Source organism: Sapajus apella, unplaced genomic scaffold (genome assembly GCF_009761245.1).
Source record: "Sapajus apella isolate SASKATOON/1434 unplaced genomic scaffold, GSC_monkey_1.0 scaffold14, whole genome shotgun sequence".
Classification (NCBI taxonomy): Eukaryota; Metazoa; Chordata; class Mammalia; order Primates; family Cebidae; genus Sapajus; species Sapajus apella.
Genome location: NW_022436954.1, coordinates 9,574,849 through 9,597,854, shown reverse-complemented (window position 1 = coordinate 9,597,854; position 23,006 = coordinate 9,574,849). Strand labels below are relative to the sequence as shown.

Genomic DNA, 23,006 nt, shown 5'->3' with positions numbered 1-23,006 from the left:
TCCAGCCTCAGCCTCCTGAGTAGCTGGGACTACAGCCATTTGCCACCATGCCCAGATAATTTTTTTTTTTTTAAATAAAAACAGATTCTCTGTATGTTGCCCAAACTAGTCTCAAACTCCTGGCCTCAAGTAATCCTCTTGCCTCAGCCTCCTGAGTAGCTGGGACTATAAGCATGCACCACCACATCTGGCTAAATGGTAAATTTTTTTTTGTAGAAATAGGTACTTACTATGTTGCCCAGGCTGGTTTCAAACTCCTGGCTTCAAATGATCCTCCAGCCTCAGCCTCCCAAAGTGTTGGGATTACAGGTGTGAGCCAACACACCTAGCCCATCCATGTTGGGTTTTCTCTGTCTCCTTTTTTTTACTCTGATAATTGCGGGCTGAACATGTTGTTTTGAACTTAGTTCTGACAGATTTCAAAAGTGGGAATCCTTTAAAGCACTGGGCCATGATGTGGAGATTCCTGACCTCCCTACCTCCAGGACAGCATTGGGGACCAGAAGAAAGTGGGTGAGAAAGACGATAGTACCTGAAGGCTCCGAGACTTCTGTGGGATTATATTCCTTAGCCAGAGGCTACAGACCCTTAGGAACTGAGCAGGGGGACAGGGGAAGTAGATCCTAGGGAAACTAGAGAACATCTGGTCAACCTCCTCATCTTCCAGATGAAGACGCTGAGGCCCTTAGAACTAAGGGAAGTCATTTTCCCAGGTCCTTCCCCTTCTCGCTTATGGCCAGGCCATGGCTGAGGTGCCCTCCAGGCCCGGGGTGGGAAAGGGCTTGAGTCTCCTCGCTGCATCCTGAGAATGTAGCTCTCTGTGCTCTTCCCTGGAGGGACCCCCTCCCTCCCACAGGATGCTGTACAGAGGTGGACGCAAGTCACCCTCACCCAGATGCACAGGGAGGCGGCGTGGAGCCAGGCCTGTCAATGCTGGGGAGCCTTCCAGTAGCAGGACCACTTGCTGCATTACTGCAGGCGAATCGCCCTGCAGCCCTTCCTGTCACAGTTGCCTCATCAGTCAAGATGCCGCATTTCCTCCCTGCCTCCACCATGCTGGGTCCTCGGTGGCCAGTGAAGTCGCATATGTGGGCAGTTCAGGATAGGGCTGTGGATCCCAGGCGTGGCCAGCAGATGGTGTGGAAGGAGCCTAGGGCTGGGATTCAGGAGCCCTGGGTTCTAGGTGCAGCTCTGCCTTGGCTCCTACAATCTCCTGTTTCTGTCCTTCTCAGGCTGTGCTCAGAAATGGTTCCTCCTTCAGGCAGCAGGGCCGTGGTGAGCTCCCCCCACCTGCCAAATCTCTACTCAGTGCAGGGAACCTGGCAAGGAAGAAAATAAGCAAGACCCCTCCCTGAGAAGCCACACCCTGGTGGAGGAAGCCAGACAGTAAACACATTAAGGGGAACCTTAGATCGTGAGAAGTGCTGATAGGAAAACAGAACAGGGTCCTGTGATGGGGCGCTCGGGGTACCTGAGATGTGGCAGGCAGTCCCAGGAGGGGATGTTTGAGCTAGGAGCTAAATGACAGGAGGGAGCCAGCCCCGCAGAGATCTGGGGGTGGGGATGGGGCTCTGTCCAGGCTAGAGGAGGGGTGAGGACAAAGGCATTCAGCATGTTTGGCCTGCTGCAGGAACAGAGAGAAGGCCAGTGTGCCTGGGAGGCAGGTGAGGGCAGGCAGAGGCCAGGCCGCAGGGCTGGCAGGCCAGCGTGAGAGGGAGAGGGCTTTATTTATTTATTTATTTTGAGATGGAGTCTCGCTGTGTTGCCCAGGCTGGAGTGCTGTGGCACAGTCTTGGCTCACTGCAACCTCTGCCTCCTGGGTTCAGGCAGTTCCCTGCCTCAGCCTCCCGAGTAGCTGGGATTACAGGTGCCCGCCACCACGCCTGGCTAATATTTGCATTTTTAGTAGATACAGGGTTTCACCATCTTGGCCAGGCTGGTCTTGAACTCCTGACCTTGTGATCCACCTGCCTCGGCATCCACAGTGCTGGGATTACAGGTGTGAGCCACCACGCCCGGCTGAGAGAGGGCTTTCTAAGTGTGTTGAACAGTATAAAATGACTGGAAATGGTGGGTGGGCGGATGAAGGATAGAGGGAGGGAGGGAGGGAGGGATAGATGGATGGATGGATTGTAGGCACAGCTATGGGGTGATCCCATTTCTCCCCATTATAAGGGTCACAGCCAGCATTCCTGTAACAAAAGATAGCTTAACAAGAGGGAAGCATAACAAATTTATTTAATCAAAGTTTTACATGACATGGGAGCCTTCAGAATGAAGACCCAAAGATCCAGGGAAAACTCCATTTTTATGCTACTTAAGTTTGAGGAGAAATGGACAACCAGGTAGAACTGGGATTGGACAGAAAAAGTAAGACCTCATGGGAGTAACGGAGTGGGCAACCCAGCAAGGCCTGCTCCTTCAGATTCTTCTTGGCCTCTTGTGCTGCATTCCTTCCTCCAGAGTATGGGGCAGGAGTCTGAATGGGGGTCTCATGACCTACTATCAAACAAAATAGATAATTTTTTTTTTTTTTGAAACAGAGTCTCACTCTCTTGCCCAGGCTGGAGTGCAGTGGCACTATCTCGGCTCACTGCAACCTCTGCCTCCCGTTTCAAGCACTTCTCCTGCCACAGCCTCCTGAGTAGCTGGGATTACAGATGAGTGCCACCAGGCCCAGATAATTTCTTATGTTTTGCTAGAGATGGGGTTTCACCCTGTTGGCCAAGCTGGTCTTGAACTCCTGACCTCAAGTGGTCCGCCCATCTAGGTCTCCCAAAGTGCTGGGATTACAGGCATGAGCCACCGAGCCAGAGAATGTATTTCTGGCCAGCTCCTATACAGAAAGGCGGGGACAGGCTGATACTTTTAGGTTTTATGGGTGGCCTTGGGGAAAAGGAGTTCTGGTTTCTATGACCTGTCTTGTGAAAGAGGAATTCTAGTTTCTACAGTTTGTGGTTTGTGTCTTATGTCAGGAGAGTGAGGGGTAGAGACAGGAAGGTGGAAGGCCAGAGAAAAGTTTTGCTTCTCAGGCTGTCTGTGAGGACTTCACTTTGTGGTACCATTTTCTGAGTGCCAACAGATGGTAGCGTGGGGATGACTGGCATACAGAGGCCCTCTCTCCATTCCCCTCCTGTAATAGGTTGAAGTAGCTCTGAGAGCCCCTCTGCATGGTCCTATTCATGGTCAGGCCCGCATGACAGGAAGAGTGGGGAGCTGAATGTTCAGGAGAAGTGCCCCAAACCCCCTCAAGCACATGATTGGGAACCCTTGGCCGTGGGGGCAGAGCCCACTGACTACCCGAGTGGGACTCCTGGACCAATGTCCTGACCTGCTGTGCCCGGGCTCGCCTGAGCTCGGGACTGGACTGAACTGAGACTGGGGGAGGGGAGGATACAGACTTCACCTGTGTTCACAGAGCCCAGGGCTGGCTCCCGGAGCTGTAGCCCTGAGGGTGGGGTGGGCAGCCCCAGGCACATTCTCAAGGCGTTCCTCTGGGATTGGGTACCCCCTCTGCTCGCCCAGTCGCATGGGCCAGACAGCTGGGGTCGCCTTTCATAGCACCAGTGCTACAGTGGGCAGTAACCATCCTTTTGTGTGTGTGCGTGTGTGATGGAGTTTTGTTCTTGTTGCCCAGGCTGGAGTGTAGTTCGATCTCGGCTCACCACAACCTCTGCCTCCCTGGTTCAAGCGATTCTCCTGCCTCAGCCTCTTGAATAGCTGGGATTACAGGCATGTGCCACCACACCCAGCTAATTTTGTATTTTTAATAGAGATGGAGTTTTTCCGTATTGGTCAGGCTGGTCTTGAACTCCGGATCTCAGGTGATCCGCCCACCTTGGCCTCCCAAAGTGCAGGGATTACAGGTGTGAGCCATGGCTCCCAGCCCAGTAAACATCCTTGTTACCCACCCTGTCTGTCCCCATTTTGTCTGCTGAATCTCCGTCTGGGCCACCCACTTCTCTTCGCCCTCACACCCACCTTGGCTTGTTCCCAGGCTCAGAGCCCAGGTCCTAGCCCTGCCAGCTGTCTGCCTCGGCCTCCTCTCTGCTGGCCTGGCTTCGGCTCTATCCTCCCGGCCTCCGTTGTCCTCACACTTGGGCCCTGCTGCCGAGGGTATCCTCCGGTGCTCGTTCCCTGCCGCCCTCTCCTGTGGTCGCTTCCCTCTGCTATTCCTTCAGAAACAGCTTCAGCTCCTAGTTCTGAAGGCAGCCGCCCTCACCTCCCTGTCTGAGCATGCATCAGAGGATTTTTCCTTGTGGTATGTGAAGGTTTGCTCAGTCTCTTTCCTTCTGGGCTACAGGCTCCATGAGGGCTGGCACTGTGTCGGCTTTTATGTGTCACCATCCACCCACTCCCTGACACATAGTAGGCACTCTGGTGATTTGTGGAAGGATGCATGGATGGAGAATGGCTGCATGCATGAACTTGACTTTATCCAGATTTCACCTGTGTTCACACCACCCGGGGCCCAGTCCCAGCGCTGTTTCCAGCCTTTTCTATTCTGAGAGCCTGCCCCTGTCCTAAGCCAGGAGCCTGGAACCAAGCCCTGGCCATCTGTGGGTGTTGGTGTCCTCACACCTGCCAGGGCCAGGACCACCTCCTGTCCTTGCTCCTGGGTCAGCCAAGCCTGGGATGTGAGGCCTGGGCCTGTGTGGGACCTCTCTAAGAGGGAAGGGCTCGCTCAGAAGCACGCTACTGAGCAGAAGTATGAAACTGTCGAGGACTCACTGCAACTGCTGAACAGTCTAACAGGTCCCCTTTCGAAGTAGACTGCATCCCAGAGAGGCTTCCAGGGTGATGACAAGTTTGGAAACCAGGCTGACTCAAGAATCAAGGACATGCATGGGACTGAGAAGTTGGGGGCGGGGAAGGGACTTGGGATCAAATGGCTTTGGAGCCTTCACCCTCCAGCTGGGCCTCAGAGTGGGTTGGGCATGAACGAGAATGAATGGCAGCAGGTCTCGGGCTGAGCCAGTGGCTCTGGGTGCCATGTCTCTTTCGGCTGACCAGGGCTCTGCTTCCCAGGGACCTGGTAGCTGCGTCCTGCCCATGAACATGTCGAGGTGCAAGACGGAGGAAGATCTGGGTTTGAAGCCATCTCCCTGAGGGTTGGAATTTTACCTGAGGGCCCTGCTCATGGTTGGGGGTGGGCTCTAAGCTACCAGTATTTTCTGGTCAAGCAGGCTCTGTCTAAAACAGGCGGGGAGCGCACCCAGGAGGCCTCAGAGCCCATGATTCTAGGTCACCTCCTGCAACATCCAGAGACAGGAGTGGTATTTATAGCAGCCAGCGGCCACTGAGGGTGGAGAAGTCAGCATGAGCTGTGACGCAGGCTGACCCCGCCGAGGTCCCCTAGCTCTCACTGAGTCCCTTACCGCTGCCCCCATTCCAGAGTCTTCCTAGGATGAGCAGGGAAGAACTGGGCCTGCTGAGGAAGCAGGCATTGTCACATTGCCTCCCCATACCCCAGAGGAGATGAGGTGCCACTTTCTGCCTGGCAGGAGCCTTGGCCTCAGCTGGTCTCACCAGGACCTTGTCTGGCTTGACAGCCCCAGCTGGGCATCCCATTAGCACTGCTGCTCTCTCTCAGACAGTGCCATCAGCTCTTTCGCGGAAAGGTTTATCCTTTGGAGTGACGGCAGCTTCACTGACCTCCCCTGGGCAGTAGGGGTCAGCCGGGGCCTGCCTCCGCCCCACTGCTGATAGTTAAGGGGGCCGACTGTGCCGGCCCCTGTTGACTGGGATGAGGCCCTGCCAAACTCCCGCCGCCTCCCTGCCCTGTCCTTCTGAAGTAGGAGCGGAGTGCTACTCGGACTAGAGGGGCTGTGCCGAGCACGTGGCCCCACCCAGCTTCACCTCCCATCACCCCTGGAGCAGGTCAGGAAGCAGAGGTCACAGAAGTGACAGCGTCACAAGGCTGGGGCCCCAAACTTCTGAGGGCGAGTGCCCTGGGAAGGAAAGTGATGCCAAACTCCGGGGTTAGAGGTCGAGCAGGTGGGCCCTTACCTGCCCAGAACAGATGGGTCCGTGGCCCTGCTCAGGCATGGGCAGGCAGAGGCTGGTAATTGTCAGGGGTCTGTTGGGGTTGCCCTCATCACAGAGGCCCGAGCTCCCCTCCCCTTTCCATTCTCCATGTTGCCCAGAGCCTCCTGGCCTATTCCTCTACAGGCCGGTGGAGAGAAGCAGGTGGAAGCCATGACCCACCGTGTCACGGAGGAGGCGAGGCAGGTGCACCAGAAGCCGGCAGGAAAGTGGATCGTGGGCTTACCTGATCATTCATGGGCTGGTCTTCCAGGGCTGGGGCTGAAGGCCAGCTGGGACAGGCACTGAGCAGGCCTTGGAGGCCATGGAGGCCTCGCTGGGGAGGAGTGCCTGAAGCTAGTGGGGCCATCTGGAAAGGAGGAAATGCCTGGGCACAGGGCACACTCAGCGGCTGAGCAGGTGGAAAGACAGGAGCGGGAGTGGGTATGCCCGGCCGGCAGGGACCGAGCCAGCCAAAGTTCAGGGTGTGGGTGCTCGTGGCAGGGCTGGGCAGGGCGGGGTAGGGGTGTGGTTGATGGAAAGCTTTATAGCTGATGGTTGGAAGTTTTAATTTTATTTAAAGGTCATTTAGGAGTCATAATATGCTCTTGAGAAAGGAATTTATTTATTTTATTTTTTATCTTTTTGAGACTGAGTCTTGTTCTGTTGCCCAGGCTGGAGTGCAGTAGCATGATCTCGGCTCACTGCAACCTCTACCTCCCTGGTTCAAGTGATTCTCCTGCCTCAGCCTCCCAAGTAGCTGGGGTTACAGGTGCCCACCATCACGCCTGGCTAATTTTTATATTTTTAGTAGTCTCCTGGCCTCAAGTGATCCGCCTGCCTTGGCTTCCCAAAGTGCTGGAATTACAGGTGTGAGCCACCGCACTTGGCTTGGGGGTGGATTTAATTAGAGTTGGATGCCACCAGTCGCCTCCTCTAAGCTGGAGCCTGCTCTCAACACTTTACAACTTTTAACCCTCTTTGTCCTGCCAGCCACCCCAAGAGGGAGGCACTGTCATCTTCATCATCCTGTTTGACAGACAAGGAGAGGGTGGTTGATTCAGCCTGGGCAGTGGCCAGCCCCTGCATTGTATGTTGAAGGTCACAACTCTGTGGCCGTTTGAGTAAATCAAGGCACTGGGACCAAAGCCAGCTCCAGTCCTGTTCTCCACCCGGCAGCAGAGGGCCTTCTGAGCCCCTGCCCCTTCCTGGAGGCCTTGTGCTTGGGTCCGGCTTTGCCCTGCCTGGGGTGGTGGGAGGGAATGGGGAGGTCTGAAGGACAGAATACTCAGCTGTCGGCCCAGGTCTCTAAGTTTCTGGGTCAGTGTCTTTTTTCTGTGGCCCCTTTTGCCCTCCTCGCTCAGGCAAGGGGAGGAGACGCTGTGATCCTTGCGTGAGCTTGGGTACCTGTATGGAGCCCCCAGGTGCTTTCCTTGGCCGTTCTGCAGGTAAAACTCTCAAAGTTAAGTCTAGAATTGACCTGACAGCACATCCTGTTCAGTGGCTTTCAAATTTTTTTTTTTTTTTTTGAGACAGAGTCTAGCTCTGTTGCCCAGGCTGGACTGCAATAGTGCCATCTTGGCTTACTGCAACCTCCGCCTCCCAGGTTCAAGCAATTCTGCCACAGTTGCATAGTGTGCCACCATGCCCAGCTAATTTTTTGTATATTTAGTAGAGATGGGGTTTCACCATATTGACCAGGCGGGTCTCAAACTCCTGTCCTCAGGTGATCTGCCGCCTCAGCCTCCCAGCGCTGGGATTACAGGCGTGAGCCACTGTGCCGGCCCCTTCAAACATTTTTAAGCCCTGAAACTGTTCTGTTCAAACACAATGTTACAAGGAACCCCAATACATAAAGCAGCTGCAAGCTGCTCTGATTGACATTGCCTGCGAGCCCCCTGAAGCCTGCCCACTATGGCCTCCTCCCCTCATCCGGGGTCCCCAAGGGCTTCGGAAAACCCACTGAAGAGCGCCGAGATCCTCCTCATTGAGCACAGAAGGAGAGGAGGGTGACAGAGGGAGGGGACGGGGTGCAGCCTGTGTGCTGTTGGTGGCAGCAGATGCCACCTCCCTCTCCAGTCTCCATGGGGGCAGGGGATGTTGGCCCTTCCTGTCACATACTGGAGCTCTGCAGACCTCCTCCCCTGGGGAAAGACTCCTGTTACGAAGTCACTCGATCCCTGCTTGCTTTCCAGATGCCCGGGAAACAGTTAAAGGGAAACCCAATAGCCTGAGTGGCCAGCCTGTGCCCTAGATGGCCATGCAGCTTAGGGAGGTGGCCTACGAAGCCTCCCCACTTCTGAGCAGCATGCACCCATGCCAGCCAGACCCCAAGGGCCAGCCCACAGCCTGAGAAGAGGAAGCAGCAGGACCAGGGCTCAGGGTAGGCTGGGCAAGGGGGCGGGGCCCCAAGAGGGGAGGTGTCAGGCTAGGTGTGCCCACTTAGCATATCATTAACAGCTTCATTAGGGGGCTCCCTAATGAAGTGGAAGGTGCTAATTCTTCACTGAGGCATTGCCAGCACCCAGACGGAGTCTCCTCTGGAGGAAGCTCTGAGAAGCCAGAGCACCGGGATTCTTGCTGGGAGCTGATGAACTGCCTGGCAGGGAGGCCATCTGGGGAGTGAACTTCCAGCAAGTGGCTCCTAGGAGAGGGGGTGACTAGAGGGAGGAGCAGAGGGTGGGGTCGGTGGAAAGCTGGAAAGGCAGATGGGCTTAAAAGCGGGAGTGGGGGGGTCTCTACCTGTCAGGGCATCCTGCGTTTGAGCTGGGAAGAGGCCTGCAATGAGACACCCGGAAGCTCAGACATGCAAGCAGATAGATGGTAGGGCATCCCGGCAGGATCTCAGGCTTTGGAGTGTTCTAGAGTCTTGGGACCTTGGGTGAGAGCTCTGTGGTTCAAGCTGTCCTGGGTGTTGAGTCCCCTCTCCCTGGGTGGTTGTGGGTTAAAGGAGGCTGGGCTCCTAGGAGATGCAGCCCTGCCTGCTCTCGAAGGCAGGTCAGAGGATTCCGCAGATTGGAAGGGTGAGGGCAGGTGCGGTCAGCCTGGTCACCTGTCTGTTTGGGAGGGCTGACTTAGATCACAGAGAGTTACTGCCCCTGCCTCGCAAGGTGAGGGAAAGGTTCTCCGCACACTGGGGAGAGATGATTACTAAATCGCAATGATGGCGGCTCCTGTCTTCTAAGAGCTGAGCGCTTTGTGTGCATTCTTTCATTAACTCCTCATGACTCACTCCCTATGAAGTGAGTACCTTCATTATTCCATTTTACAGATGAGGAGATTGACGCTCAGAGAAGTGACAGTCATAGACAAGTAGAAGTGATGGAACTAAGATACAAATTCAGGGCTGTCTCGCTGCAGGGCCGGAAGGCAGGCCTGGGTCAGCTCACGGGATGGCCACCCCCGTCCACGTCGACACCCTTGAGATAGCCCCGTGAGGGGAGTGAGAAGACCACAGGGGCGGGTAGGGAGGACGCAGACCGCAGACGCCCTTCCCCACAGACAGGCAGGAGAAACCGGCCTGGTGCCACCCAGTGTGGGGCGTGTCAGCCTGTGTGCGAGGGCTTGGAGATCCAGGCCGCCTGGCCACACCCATCACAGAGGCCCGCAGAGCCCGCCTGTCTGGGCCTCTCCAGAGGGGACGTGGACGTGTGGGACCATCGGCTTGTTCCGAGTTTCAGAAAAATGAATAGTCTCCAAGGAAGAGTCCAGAAGCCAGACCTGGCCTGGCCAGAGCCTGGAGACTCCTTCCACTGTTGGAAAATGTCCATCGGAGCCCAGGACTGAGTGGGCCCTGGTGTGAACCCCCCACCGGAAAGGAGAGGTCAGAGGGAGGCTGGGGGCAGGAGGAGGGCCCAGCCTGGCTGCCAAAAAACGGTCCTGCTGCCCTCCTGGCCCTCGCTTCCCGCTCCCTAGCAGCCAGCCACCCTTCCAGAACAACCAGCAGGAAACGAAAGGCCCCAGTTGATTCCCAGGGAGTTGGCTGGTGTCGTAGCAGGGCTGATGGCAGATGGCAAATTCTGCTCATTGCAGACGAGTAGAAAATAATTAGCGTGAGAATGAGTAGCTGGAGCCTGGTAATAAATGGGGCCCTGGTGAAGGCTTCGGGGGTGAGGCTTGGAGCACAGGCTCCAGAGCCTCAGGCCTGGCTCTGCCACTGAGGAGCTGAGTGGTCTTGGGCAAATTACTTAGCCCCTTTGGGCCTCCGTTTCTTCATCCATAACACAGGGCATAAGAGGTTGTTAAAAGGATTACATTACAGGATGTAATCTTTGTGAACTGCTTGTTAAAGTAGCCGGCATGTAGCGAATGCTATATAAGAGTTTGTTTTTAAATAAACATACGATTAAATAATTGTTGGAACTATTTGTGGGTCCAGCCCAGGCCAGCATTGCCCCCAAGTCGTTAGGGTTTCTCTTTTCGTTCTCCTCCCTGAACTCTGCCCAGCTGCCTGACTGCTGTTTTGTAGGGAGGGGTCTCTGGCCAAGAAGAATGAGGAGGGTACAGAAAGAACACAGCAGATAGACCTGGCTTCAGAGTTTGACTCAGCCACTCACTCACTAGGTTCTTTAAACTCTTGGAGCCTCAGTTTCCCCATCCATGACATGCAAACAGCTCGACCCACCCCTGGGGTCGCGGCGAGGATGGTTATGTGACTGGCACGTGGCGAGGGATGGAGGAGCCGCCTCCCCTGGCCCTTCCAGGCTGTCCTCGGGTAGAGTGGGAAAGGTGTTTGTTAGTACAAGACCCTGGGCGGCGGGTAGGAGGAGACAAATGTCAGAGGCCTCCCACTCCTGCCCCCGGCTGCACCAGGTACACTTTTCATCCCTGGGCCTGGGCATGTGAGGACCTATCTCATACTGAAATCCGGCCCCAGCCCTGGGCAGGCTCCACTCTGCCTTCTGCTCCAGCACAGCTGACGTGTGAAAAGCGACAGCTTTCAGGCCCCTCACTTGGGTTGCACACACCCGGGTACAGGCTGGTGGCGCATGCGGCCCCCAGCCCACACGTGCTTGCTCTCCGTCGTCTCCCTTGTCACCTTCCCCCTCCTGAGCTTTCGGAGGCCAGCCACTCGGCCACTGGGAAGAAGGGGATGGTTCTGCAGCCCCCAGATCCCTGGGTGGGATGTGTGGGTCTTTCTGACTCTATGTTTGTGAGGATAAGGAGTCAGACTGACATGCAGAGAGGGTTTTTTTCTTGCAAGTAATTCAAGGAGGCTGCTTGAAATCCCAGCTCTGCGACATCCTCATGGAGCGATCTTTGGGCAAACCATTTTGCCTCTTGGAGCCTCGGTTTCTTCATCTGTAAAGCTGGGGTAATACCCCCGCGGCCTGATGAGGCTGGAGTTGGATGGCACATAGTGTTTCTCGTGCTGTGCTCTCCCGACTCCGCAGCCTGCTTAGTGGAATTCCCCTGGACTCAGTTTTCCTCATCTGCAGAATGGGTCCCATGCTCTCCCATATGATTGTGAGTCTGAAGCCAGATGAAGACCCAGAAGTATTCTCAGTCTGTAAGAAGAGGTTTAGAGCCAGCTTTTGAGTTCAGAAACAGGTGTTTAGCTGAGTCGGGCTTCTCAGAAGCAGCACACAAAGGTTAAGACCTGGGTTCTGGACCTAGGCTGTGTGGCTATGGGCTAGTCACTTCAGCTTATCTGTCAAACAAGGGAAAAGGTAGTACCTACCTCACAGAGCTATTATGAGGACTAGATGAGTTCGTGTTTATAAAGGGCAGAGCCGTGCTCCAAGACCTTGTAAGCAATTCATAAATGTTAGGAGAACCGAAGCAGCCCAGTCCCCGACTTACAGGTGGGCTGAGCTCATTCCGTCCCCATCATCACCTAGGACCCTGGAGCCACCTTGCAGTTTTGTAAAACGGTTCCAGTTATTAGGTGTTGATCCCCTCCCTCTGCTGTCCTCTGTCAGCCTGGTGAGCCGGCGCAGAGCGGTTAACTCGCTACCACAGCTGCAGAGCCAACAGCTGGAATCTCACCACCACCAACGCCTTTGCTAAAGAGAGCAGGACCTGTCTGCCACCCTAGTGAGGGCAGACAGTGACCTGCTGCTGAGCCTGCCCTAGCTTGGGTAGAGCCACTGAACACAGCGCCTCTGCTAGGGGGATGCCACCAGTGCCTGGCAGGCTACCAGGGGCCCAGCCTCACAGTGCTAAGTTCCCCAGATCAGATGTCCACCCTAATGCCAGAAAAGCTCCAGCACCCAACACAGGTGCACTCAGAATCAGATGGACCACGAGGGCCTACCAGGCAGCAGGCATGAGTTTCTCTGACTACTTTGGAGCACCTTCCAGTTTCAAATCCCTTTCACACGGGAATCCCATTCATCATGGAAATGGGAGTCCTGGGCTCTCTCTTCATGATACCAAGAGTCAGAAAACCCTGCAGAGCTGAAAAGAGCCCTTACAAACTTGCCTGTTTCCCCATTTACTTTGGCCACCAAGAAGTGTGGTATCCAGTGATAGTTTTATTTTTTTTATTGTTATTTTTTTTGAGACAAGTCTTGCTCTGTCGCCCAGGCTGGAGTGCAATGGCACACTCTTGGCTCACAGCAACCTCCGCCTCCCAGGTTCAAGTGATTTTCCTGCCTCAGCCTCCCGAGTAGCTGGGATTACAGGCGTGCAGCACCACACCTGGCTAATTTTTGTGTTTTTAGTAAAGACGGGGTTTCACCATGTTGATCAGGCTGGTCTCAAACTCCTGACCTCGTGATCTGCCCACCTCAGCCTCCCAAAGTGCTGGGATTACAGACCTGAGCCACTACGCCTGGCTGGTGATAGTTTTACTTACAGCAGCCGTGAGTGCCCTCATGTCTCACACGTGTGCAACGGATTCATCCTCCCGGGCCCTCTGTTTTGATTTACTGGGGCCTAGAGGGGTCGGGACTTTCTTTCCTGGGGACGCTGCTCTTGGTCCAGCACTAGGCAGCTCTAGGGTGTGGCTGGACCTGGTCCCCATCACCAGCCCCAGCAGGCAGGAGTAAAATGGGGGCCCAGGGAAGGTGGCTTTCTGGGTCTGAGAGTCTCCCCTCTGTTAACCACAGCTGCTGCAGGCAAGAGAGCCAGCCCCAGGTGACTGAAGTAGACACATGGTTGATGCCTCCCTGCAGATTTATCTCCAGCGAGGGAGCTCCTGCGATTTTGCTGGCTTCTAGGAGGGTTGGGCATCTCCAAGAGCATCAAAGACAGGATCTCAGCCAGGCTCCCTGGGGCGACATGCTGTTAATGCTGATGTCACTGGGGAGTTTGAGTGGGGTATGGAGTGGGGTAGAAGGGAGTGGGCTGGCTTGGGGGCTCAGGCTGTGTGTCCAGCCCCTGACGGTGACGCTGCAGTGATGGACGTTGTGGGAAGAGCTAGGGCCTCTGTGTTCTTTCTGAACCTCACCCATAAAAGGGGACAGTGGGACTGTCCTGAGACCCCTTTTAACTCTGACCTTTGTTAGGTGTGGGCTTTGGATGGCAGTAGGAATGACCTGCGCCTCGGGCCTGCCCGGCCTCTGGATCCCTGAGTGGTGTCAGGCAGTCTCTGCATCTGTCTCCGAATTCTTCAGTAGAAATAATAATAGCAGCGTCTGCTGAGCACTTACCAGATGACAGGCGCTGTTTGAAGTGTTGACTGATCTAACCCTCCTGATCATTTGGAGGTAGGTAATCCTCTTATCCCTGGTTTAGAGATGAGGAGACTGAAGCACAGAGAGGTGAAGTAACTTGTCCAAGTCTTGTGAGAGCCAAGACTCAGATATAGCCTGCTTTTAAGAGTGTCGGCTCTTAATCACCCCTCACGCACTCTGTGGAACAAGAGCGACACTGCCACCTGCATTACTGCTATGAGGACTGAAGGCAGTTAGTCTAGGACTTGGGACACAGAAGGTGCTCAGCTAATGTCAGATGGGTTCCCATGGCTGGACCTGGCTGTCATCCCCTCCTTCAGGCTCAACCTCCATCCCATCCCCAGGCCAGTGACTAAGGCCATCTCTGGCCAGGTGGGAAATCTCATGGGCTAAAGGTGGCACTGGCTGGCGTTCCCCAGCTCATTGTCCAGTGCCCTGGGACACTCCAGAGGGCTGAGCCAGCACCTTCTTCCCTCCCCCGCGAGCTCTTGGAGTCCCATCTGCTGGGAGTCCTGCTTACAAGGGGCTCTGCTCCCTAAAACCTGCTCCCAGGGTCAAGCCCACAGGGCACCTTGGGACGAGGGGTCGAGGCCCGGCCTAGGGTGCGTTTAGCACCGGAGAGCTCACGGTGGGGGCAGGCTCCTGGGTTAGGGCTTCTGTTTGCTCGCTCCAGCCCTTTCCGACCAGCTGGGCACCAGCAGCACCTTCCAGACCCAGGACCGAGGCACAGGTCACATCACAGGAGGTCCCCACAAAGACCCCCGGGTGTCTGCTGATGCAGCAGCAGCCATCAGCAGATCCTTGGGCTGTGCAGAGTCCTGTAGTGATGTCACCCCAGTCCATTTTGACCATAGCCTTAAGAGGGGTATTGTTAACCCTATTTTATAAAAGAAGAAACTGAGGCCCCAGAGCAGTTCATCCAGCCAGAGGATGGGGAGAGGGTTCTCCCTGAGCTGTCAGGGAAGGCCCTGGGGTGGGAGCCCAGCCTGGCAGTCAGGAAGGGAGGGACGTTTCCCCAGAGGGAAGGGTGTGAGCCCAGAGGGGGAAGGAGCCACTGTTTCAGCCCTTGTGACTGGGAGGGGAGCTGTGTCGAGGAGGCCATGGGGTGGGGCTGAGGGGCTGGAGCCAGGCACTGCAGCTGGTACCCGGAGGTGTGACGATAGGTGGTGTGAGACTCGGGCCCCAGGGACTCTCTGTTGAGCTGGAGAGGGGATGGGCAGCAAGGAGTCAGCAGGTTAACTGTAACACAGTGTGACCAGGGCCACGCTGGGGGAAGGGGTCCAGGATTCCCATAAGAGAGCAGCCTGTTTCCCAGGAGGAGAGTGGGGTACAGGGAGGATGTCAGGGAGGGCTTCAGAGAGGAGGTGACTTTTAGCTGACTTAGAGAGATGAGTCGAATTTCACTTGTCAGAGCTAGAGTAAGCAAAACATGGACCCTTCCAGTGTCTGGGGAGCAGCATATTTCGGGGGTGTTAAGAAAGAAGGGTGTGGCAGTGTAAGAAGGTACTGGAGAGCCTCCCCAGCCAGAAGGACTGGTCAGCCGAGGGTGGGCTCTGTGCTGGAGTCTGTCTGAACCAGGATCCCTTTCTGCTCAGGGGATAAAGGAATGCATGGATTCAGAGAGGGTGAGGCATGTGCTGTCCTTCCAGGGTAACTGAGGCATTTAGCTGTTGCCCGAGGGGCTTGGACTTTGTCCTGCAGGCCATGGGGGGCCAGGAAGGGTTTTAAAGTAGGGGGCAACGTGCATTTTTAAAAAGCGTTTGCATTTTTAGAAGGAGGAACTCCCCGAAGGGTTAATACTCAGTCCAGGGGCCTGAATCACCAGCGGTGAAATTGGGCTGTGTGGGTGGGGGAAGAACAAGGCTTCCTCGGGCTGCTGAAGTCATTCCATCCATGTGAGAGGAGCCCTGGCACCCCGTTCACACTTGCCTGTGCTGGGGGCCCAACCGGAGGCAGGAGGAGCCCCCAGCAATGCGTGCCCCCTGCTGGAAGGTGTGCCGTGCCTGCCCTGGAAGCCCCACTGGTGTGGGATAGGAAGGACAGACAGCACCCACCCATGCCCCACTGTGGCTGTGAGAGGGCAGGACCCTGTGCCCCAGGGGAAGACAGTCAGAAGAGGTGCTTTGTGGCAGCCCCAGACCAGGAAATAGCCTCTGTCCTCCCCCTCCTGAGACATTTCCTCCAGATGAAATCACATCCCCAGCAGGGGAACAGGCCCTTATTGTGATGGGCTGGGGTCTCTAGAGAAAGGATACCATTGAGGCCCTTAAAAATAGCAGCCTGGAGAGATGTATGAACTGGCCTGTAGAGTGGTGTGGCCCACCCCCAAACCCCCTGCCGCACAGGCCCTGCCACCCCCACCCCAGACCTTGACCTGTTGATGACCAGCTGGAGAATCCACCAGGCCAGGCGGGAGGGGCAGCTGGTCCTGAAAGGTTTCCCCTGCACTCCCTCTGCCTCACCCACCCCGGCTAAGACAGCTAGGGCCTCTGCAGATCTTCTCTCATGTAATTCTCACCAGGACTTTAGGAAGTAGGGATAATCGACATTTTACAAACTGACATTTAACAGTTGAAGAAACTGAGGCACAACTCACAAGTCACACAGTGGGTGTGTGGTAGAGCCCAGGTTCAAAACCAGCCAGCCTGGCAGTTGAATCCCAACCTCTGTGCCTTGGATTCTATGGTGGTGGGCTGGCCACAGGTGCAGGCCTGTCACCGGGGACCCAGCAGGGTCTGCCCCCAGGAGTCCTGCCACGTGCTCTAGGTAGGCACCAGTGTTGATCATGGCAGTTGGCCTCAGGCTGGTCACCTTGAGCTGGTGGCAGTGGTGACCACTGGTTATATCCCTCCAGCATCTTGACAGTCCTGCAGCCACCTCTGCAGGGCCCAGTGCCAGGTTCGGCGCACTCCTTCCAGCCTGAGAGCTGGGGCGAGCAGGCACGGTTTGGGCAGAGGAGGGGAGTGCAGAGTGAGTGTGAGTGTGCTGGGTGGATGGTGTGTGAGATGGAGGAGTGTTAGCTATCCTGGGCTCCATGATGCCAAGGTGGCAGCAAGAGGAGGGACTTCCTAGGGTGACTAGGAAGGGCCGTCCACGGGGTGGACCTGAGAAGGAGATATTCTGGGGTGCTGACAGGGGCAAGCCTGGGGGCAGGCTGGGTGCAGGCTGGGTAGGGCTGGACCTTCGCCCGCCAGCCAGCCTCTCTGGGATAGCACTGCTCCCTCCTCCCCCGTCTGGCCAGATCAGAGCAGGATGCGGAGCTACAGCACCTGCGGGGGCGTGCTGCCTTCCTACCTCAAGATTCATTCCATTCCATTCCATTTCATTCCATTCATGTGAGGGACTCCCGGCAGCCTGACAGCCCCCTGAGCCCGACCCTGTGCTGCACCTTACCCTCTGTGAGCCACCTGGAGAGAGGGGGAGGGGGTGGCAATACCAGCTGTTGGCAGCTCTGTTCTGGCCCAGCCCAGCTGCCACCCGCGGTGCCCCAGCCCCCTCCTGTCCTATCTTGTCCAACCCTAATCTGAAGCTGGTGCTGTCAGCTACTTGTCACAGGCACTGCTGGAGCCCCGGTCCCCTGCAGTCCACAGGCCCCCCCAAGTCCAGCCACCCCACCACCACGCTCCCTCACTCTCCACCCTTCTCCCCGCTTCCCAGAAGCTGAGCTCCGACTCCTCCTTGGAGAGAGAGTGGGATGATGTCACTTCCTGAGGGTGGGGGGAGGAGTAGGCACGACCCCGGCAGGCTAGCCCGCCAGCCTGCCCGGGGCCACAGCTTGCCAAGTGGCTGCAGCGGGGATAAGGAGGCGGGCCGGGCGGACATGCCGGCTGGCCACCCAGCCCTACGCCCTCTCGCCCACCCCAAGGGCTATGCCCACTGGCCAGGGAAGACTTGGCTGCTTCCTTCCCGAATAATGCCGGGCTCCTTGGACACACATTTTCCCTGGAGCCGTCACTGGGGAGAGGAGGATCTGCCGCCTGCCCCGGACCAGGTGCCATGTAAGCCTCTACTGGCCTGGGGGGGCAGCTGCCCACCAACTTGGTGACTATCCCCCTGCAGCAGGGCTCCCTCTGCACAGTTTAGTGCAGGGCTACCCTGGAGCCCTTTATGGGTATCTCTGGGGAGCCAAACTGCCTGTGGGGTCACTTCCCACCCATGCTGCTTCCCTTCTCTCTGGGGTGCTGAGGAGTGGGGGCCTTGAGTTCCTGGGCACTCTTCCCTGAGCTTGCTTGGGGCTGACTTGAATTCAGCTACTTCAGAGAGTTGGAAATCCAGCCGTAAAAGCTGCACGGCTCAGGGTGGGCTTGGGAGGTATTGTTGCCAGGAGGGGGGTTACCCTGCAGGGCTCACCCCATCCTTCCAGCAGTGTGGGGTGGAAGGTGTCCCAAGCCCTACTCCTGACCTTGCACCTCAACCGTTCCCTTCCCTCCCTGGAGGCATTGCTGTGGTGGGGACTTCTGTCTAATGGGATCAAAACCAAGTCATAGAGCATGATCTCGACTTGCAGCAAAGCAAGACACTGAGAACCTCATTCAAGAAATACTTAACGAGCCGGGTGCGGTGGCTCACGCCTGTAATCCCAGCACTTTGGGAGGCCGAGGCAGGTGGATCACGAGGTCAAGAGATCGAGACCATCCTGGTCAACATAGTGAAACCCCGTCTCTACTAAAAAACTACAAAAAATTAGCTGGGCATGGTGGTGCGTGCCTGTAATCCCAGCTACTCAGGAGGCTGAGGCAGGAGAATTGCCTGAACCTAGGAGGCGGAGGTTGCGGTGAGCCGAGATCGCGCCATTGCACTCCAGCCTGGGTAACAAGAGTGAAACTCTGTCTCAAAAAAAAAAAAAAAAAGAAATACTTAACGGCCAGACACGGTGGCTCATGCCTGTAATCCCAGCACTTTGGAAGGCAAGGCGGGCAGATCACTTGAGGTCGGGAGTTCGAGACCAGCCTGACCAACATAGAGAGATCCCGTCTCTACTAAAAGTACAAAATCAGCCTGGTGTGGTGGTGCATGCCTGTCATTTCAGCTGTTCGGGAGGCTGAGGCAGGAGAATCACATGAACCTGTGAGGCGGAGGTTGCAGTGAGCTGAAATCACGGCATTGTACTCCTCTGTCTCAAAAAAAGAAAAAAGAAAAAAAAATACTTATTGAGCACCTGCTGTCTGCCAGGCAGTCCTCATCCTCCGTGTTCGTGAGTCCGACCATACACGCTCCCTTGCCCCCACCTTCCCAAGGCCTTCAGCCTTTTTCCAGCTTCGCCAGGCTTTGTGCTGTTGGGCAGGCTTGTTCTTGGTCTGGGAAGCCCCCTCCCTTGACTCCAAGGACAGTGTGCACTGGGCCAGGTCTAAAGATTATAGGGCTTGAGGGCTAGGCTGAGGGTCCTGATCCCATGTAGGAGGAAACAGGGGGGGTGAGCCTAGGTTTTTAATAGAGCTGGATAGTGACTACTGGGGTAACCTCAGGTAGAAACCGATGGGCCAATGCCAGTCTCGGGGGACAGGAGAGACCCCAGGGGGAAGGCTGAAGTCTGTGTCCTGCTGCTAAGGTCCTTTGTGTGGGCTCCTGCCCGGAGATGGGTCAGCACTTCCTGTGGCCAGCTCCAAAAATGCCTGCACTGCTGGCCACAGAAGGGACTGATCCAGTGGCCGAGAAATGCAGTGGCCCTGGGTGCCGCCACGTCGCCAGGCAGCCACAGGGTCCTCTGCTTTCTTGCAGGAGGTGAGCGCCAGGCCCGCTGAGCCTCTGCAGAGCCACCAGCCATGCCCGGGATCGTGGTGTTCCGGCGGCGCTGGTCTGTGGGCAGCGATGACCTTGTCCTGCCGGCCATCTTCCTCTTCCTCCTGCACACCACCTGGTGAGTCCCCAGGCCTGGGGCCATAGGCCTGGGTTTGGGGAGACAGGCCTGGAAGGAAGCTTTCTGGCCCTTTGTTCCTCTCTGCTTGGGCCCAAGTCCTGACCCTGTCATGCTCCCAGCTGCCCGGAGGAGGTGCCCGAAACATTGAGCCCCTTAGGACAGTACCCACATGGAGCTGAGACCCCTGCTACCATTGCTGGACCTAACCCCGGCACTGGGTAGGGTTGCTGCCACTGTCTCCCCAAGGCTGACCCTGAGTCTTTGGCCACCCAGCCGTTCTAGGCATTCAGTGCCAGGTGGACAATGGTCTTAGGAGGAGGTACCTGCTGCCACCCCTCCCTCCTCTGAATCCGGGCTGGGGAAGGGCCTGCCTGCTAGGAGCGTCTTGAGGTGTGGGGGCCGCCTGGCCTTGCTCACATGCGCTTTCCCTTGACAGGTTTGTGATCCTGTCCGTGGTGCTCTTCGGCCTGGTCTACAGCCCGCACGAGGCCTGCTCCCTGAACTTGGTGGACCACGGCCGAGGCTACCTGGGCATCCTGCTGAGCTGCATGATCGCTGAGATGGCCATCATCTGGCTGAGCATGCGTGGGGGCATCCTCTACACGGAGCCCCGCGACTCCATGCAGTACGTGCTCTACGTGCGCCTGGGTAAGGGCCACCCACCCTGGGGTGCTGCCCCAGACAACTCCCACCTCTCCATTCATTCAGCCAGGATTTACTGGGCACCTGCTATGAGCCAGGCCCTGTGTTAGCACTGGGGTACACCAGTGAGCTAAGGCCTTCTATGGCTTATGTTCTAGACGAGGGGCCAGCAAATTGCAGCCCGAGGGCCAAATCCAGCCTGCTGTATGTGTTTATATGTAAGGTTTTAGGCCAGATGTGGGGTGGCTCACGCCTGTAATCCCAGCACTTTGAGGCCACATCAGATGGATCACAAGGTCAGGAGTTCAAGTCCAGCCTGGCCAACATGGGGAAACCCCGTCTCTACTAAAAATACAAAAATTAGCCAGGCATGGTAGTTCGTGCCTGTAATCACAGCTACTTGGGAGGCTGAGGCAGGAGAATCGCTTGAACCGAGGAGGTGGAAGTTGCAGTGAGCCAAGATCGCGCCACTGCACTCCAGCCTGGGCGAGAGAGCAAGACTCAGTCTAAAAACAAAAAAGTTTGACTGGAATATATCCATTCAGTTAGGTGTTGTCTCCAGCTGCTTTGCCCCTATAACAGCTGAGTTGACTAGTTACTACAGAGACTGTAGGACTCCCAGAGTCCAAGACATTTGCTCTTTGACCCTTTACAGAAAAAGGCTGCTGACCCCTATCCTAAACCATGTGCATCTCTTCAGAGCACGTCTTCCCTGTGATCCTTTTCTGTACAGGCTCACCACTTCCTGGGAACCCCCTCAGGGGTCTGGGCTGGCTCCCCAGAGGACCAGCCTGTGTCCTCTTCCTGGGCTCAGGTTGCAGCCCTTTCTTCTGGTCGTTCCTAGTGAACTCCTCTTGTGCTTCTGTGCACTGTGCTAAGCCCTTTTCCCTGTGTTAACTCACACGGAGCAGATGTTATTGGTCTCCTTTTAGAGACGAGGAAACTGGGGCTCAGGCCTAGCCCCTTCAAGGTAACACAACTTGTAAGTGTGTAAATGTCAGCGATGGGATTTGAACCCAAGCCATCTGGCTCCAAAGTCTGGTCTCTGAGCTGCCACGCTGCTGCCTGTGGGGCTGGGACTTCCCATGCTGCCCCGGTGAGGCCAGCAGATCTCCTCCTCAGCCACCACTCCATACCCCACCCCTCCAGTCTCGGCCCTGGGCTCCGAGTACTGAGGGACCTGAGCTGGATGCAGACTTGAGCAGACCGGCCACTGGGCCCTTCCCCTCTCCTCCATCAGGTTTCAGGGGCCTCTTGCTGGGAAAGAGTTTCCATAAAGTGAACACACTCTCATCTAACTTTTGCATAGTCTTACAACATAGCTGTTGTCACCCCCATTTTGCAGATGAGGAAATGGAGGCCCAGAGAGAGATTAGGTGACTTGCCTAAGATGTGTCTGATTCCAGACTTTGGACACATGATTCTGAAATCCTGAAAGAATGAGGAAATGGGCCTGTGTGGTGGCTCATGCCTGTAATCCCAGCACTTTGGGAGGCCGAGGCGGGTAGATCACTTGAGGTCAGGAGTTCGAGACCAGCCTGGCCAATATAGTAAAACCCCATCTCTACTAAAAATACAAAAATTAGCTGGGTGAGGTGGCATGTGCCTGTAATCCCAGCCACTCGGAAGGCTGAGGCAGGAGAATCGCTGGAACCCGGGAGGCGGAGGTTGCAGTGAGCTGAGATGTCACTATTGCACTCTAGCCTGGGCAATGAACAAGAGCAAAACTCAAAAATAAAAAAAAAAGAAGGATGAGGAAATGCCTCTTTATCACCCACCTTTCCAGCCACCTTCTCAGGGAGGCCCTGGGACCTGAAGGCACAGAAGCTAGGACAAGTGGTGGGCACATTGCAAGGGGTCGGGCCCCTGCAACAGGGCCAAATGGTGACAGGACAGCCTTGGGGCCTGTGAGGCAGAGGTGGGGATGGCTGCTGGCCCACTGCCTCTGCCCTTGCTACTGAGCTGGTTGAAGGCTCTGTAACAGGAGAGACCAGGCCCTTCCCTGGTGGGCAGGTGGTAGCCATCCTTCAGCCAGGCCTGCTCTCCTTGCAGCCATCCTGGTGATCGAGTTCATCTACGCCATCGTGGGCATCGTGTGGCTCACTCAATACTACAACTCCTGCAATGACCTCACTGCCAAGAATGTCACCCTCGGTACGTCTGGGCGAGGCCTGCTGGAGCCTCAGCAGCCCCGGGGCGCAGGGGACGGGATCAGTTCAGAGAGGAAGAAGCTTGGGCATCACTGGAGGGAAATGGCTTTTGTCAGGGCACAAACAGGTTGGCGGGGCGAGGCAGCTTCCCTCACCCCTGAATCCTGCCAGCCACCCTTAGGGGACCCTGGTCTGGGGTGGGCTGCAGCAGGCACGGAGCTGCCTAGTTCAAGTCGAGGCTCTTCAACATCTCCTTGAAAACCCACAGAGCCACTTGCTCTGAGCCAGGAGTGGCCCTTGGAGTTGTGGGTAGGCAAAAGGGTGGCCACGTATGTGGCCAAAGGCTGGGACCAGGGGCTTTGGAGCCTGGCTTTTGTCCCCAGAAGCATTTGGGGGGAGGGAGGCTCCAGCATCCCTTTCTTTAGAGCGGGTGAAGCAGCGACGTGTCCCCAGCACCTCTACCTACTGCCCCCGACTGCTGCCTGCAGGGATGGTTGTCTGCAACTGGGTAGTCATCCTCAGTGTGTGCATCACCGTCCTCTGTGTCTTCGACCCCACGGGCCGCACCTTTGTCAAGCTGAGAGCCACCAAGAGGCGGCAGCGTAACCTTCGGACCTACAACCTGCGGTCAGTCAGCAGGGTGGGCGGGCAGCCCCCGGGTGGGCTTTGCTGACTGGTGGGCAGAGGTCTCCATTCTCCAGGAGGCTGCCCTAG

General features: G+C 56.3%; 1 protein-coding gene across 5 annotated transcripts in view; it reads left to right on the top strand.

Annotated features, from left to right (window-relative positions):
- Positions 1–23,006, top strand: part of DAGLA (diacylglycerol lipase alpha) — a 70,052-nt gene that overhangs the window by 23,486 nt on the left and 23,560 nt on the right. For 2 of the 5 annotated variants that reach the window (XM_032283181.1, XM_032283184.1), the window contains exons 2-5: positions 19,362–19,500; positions 19,937–20,148; positions 22,195–22,296; positions 22,781–22,919. In XM_032283181.1, coding sequence (XP_032139072.1) covers positions 19,406–19,500; positions 19,937–20,148; positions 22,195–22,296; positions 22,781–22,919 — 548 coding nt within the window. In that variant the 5' untranslated portion in view covers positions 19,362–19,405. Of the gene's footprint in view, positions 1–8,219; positions 8,408–12,790; positions 17,642–19,361; positions 19,501–19,936; positions 20,149–22,194; positions 22,297–22,780; positions 22,920–23,006 lie in introns of those variants that run through there. The other 3 variants (XM_032283182.1, XM_032283183.1, XM_032283185.1) reach the window with 3 other exon arrangements.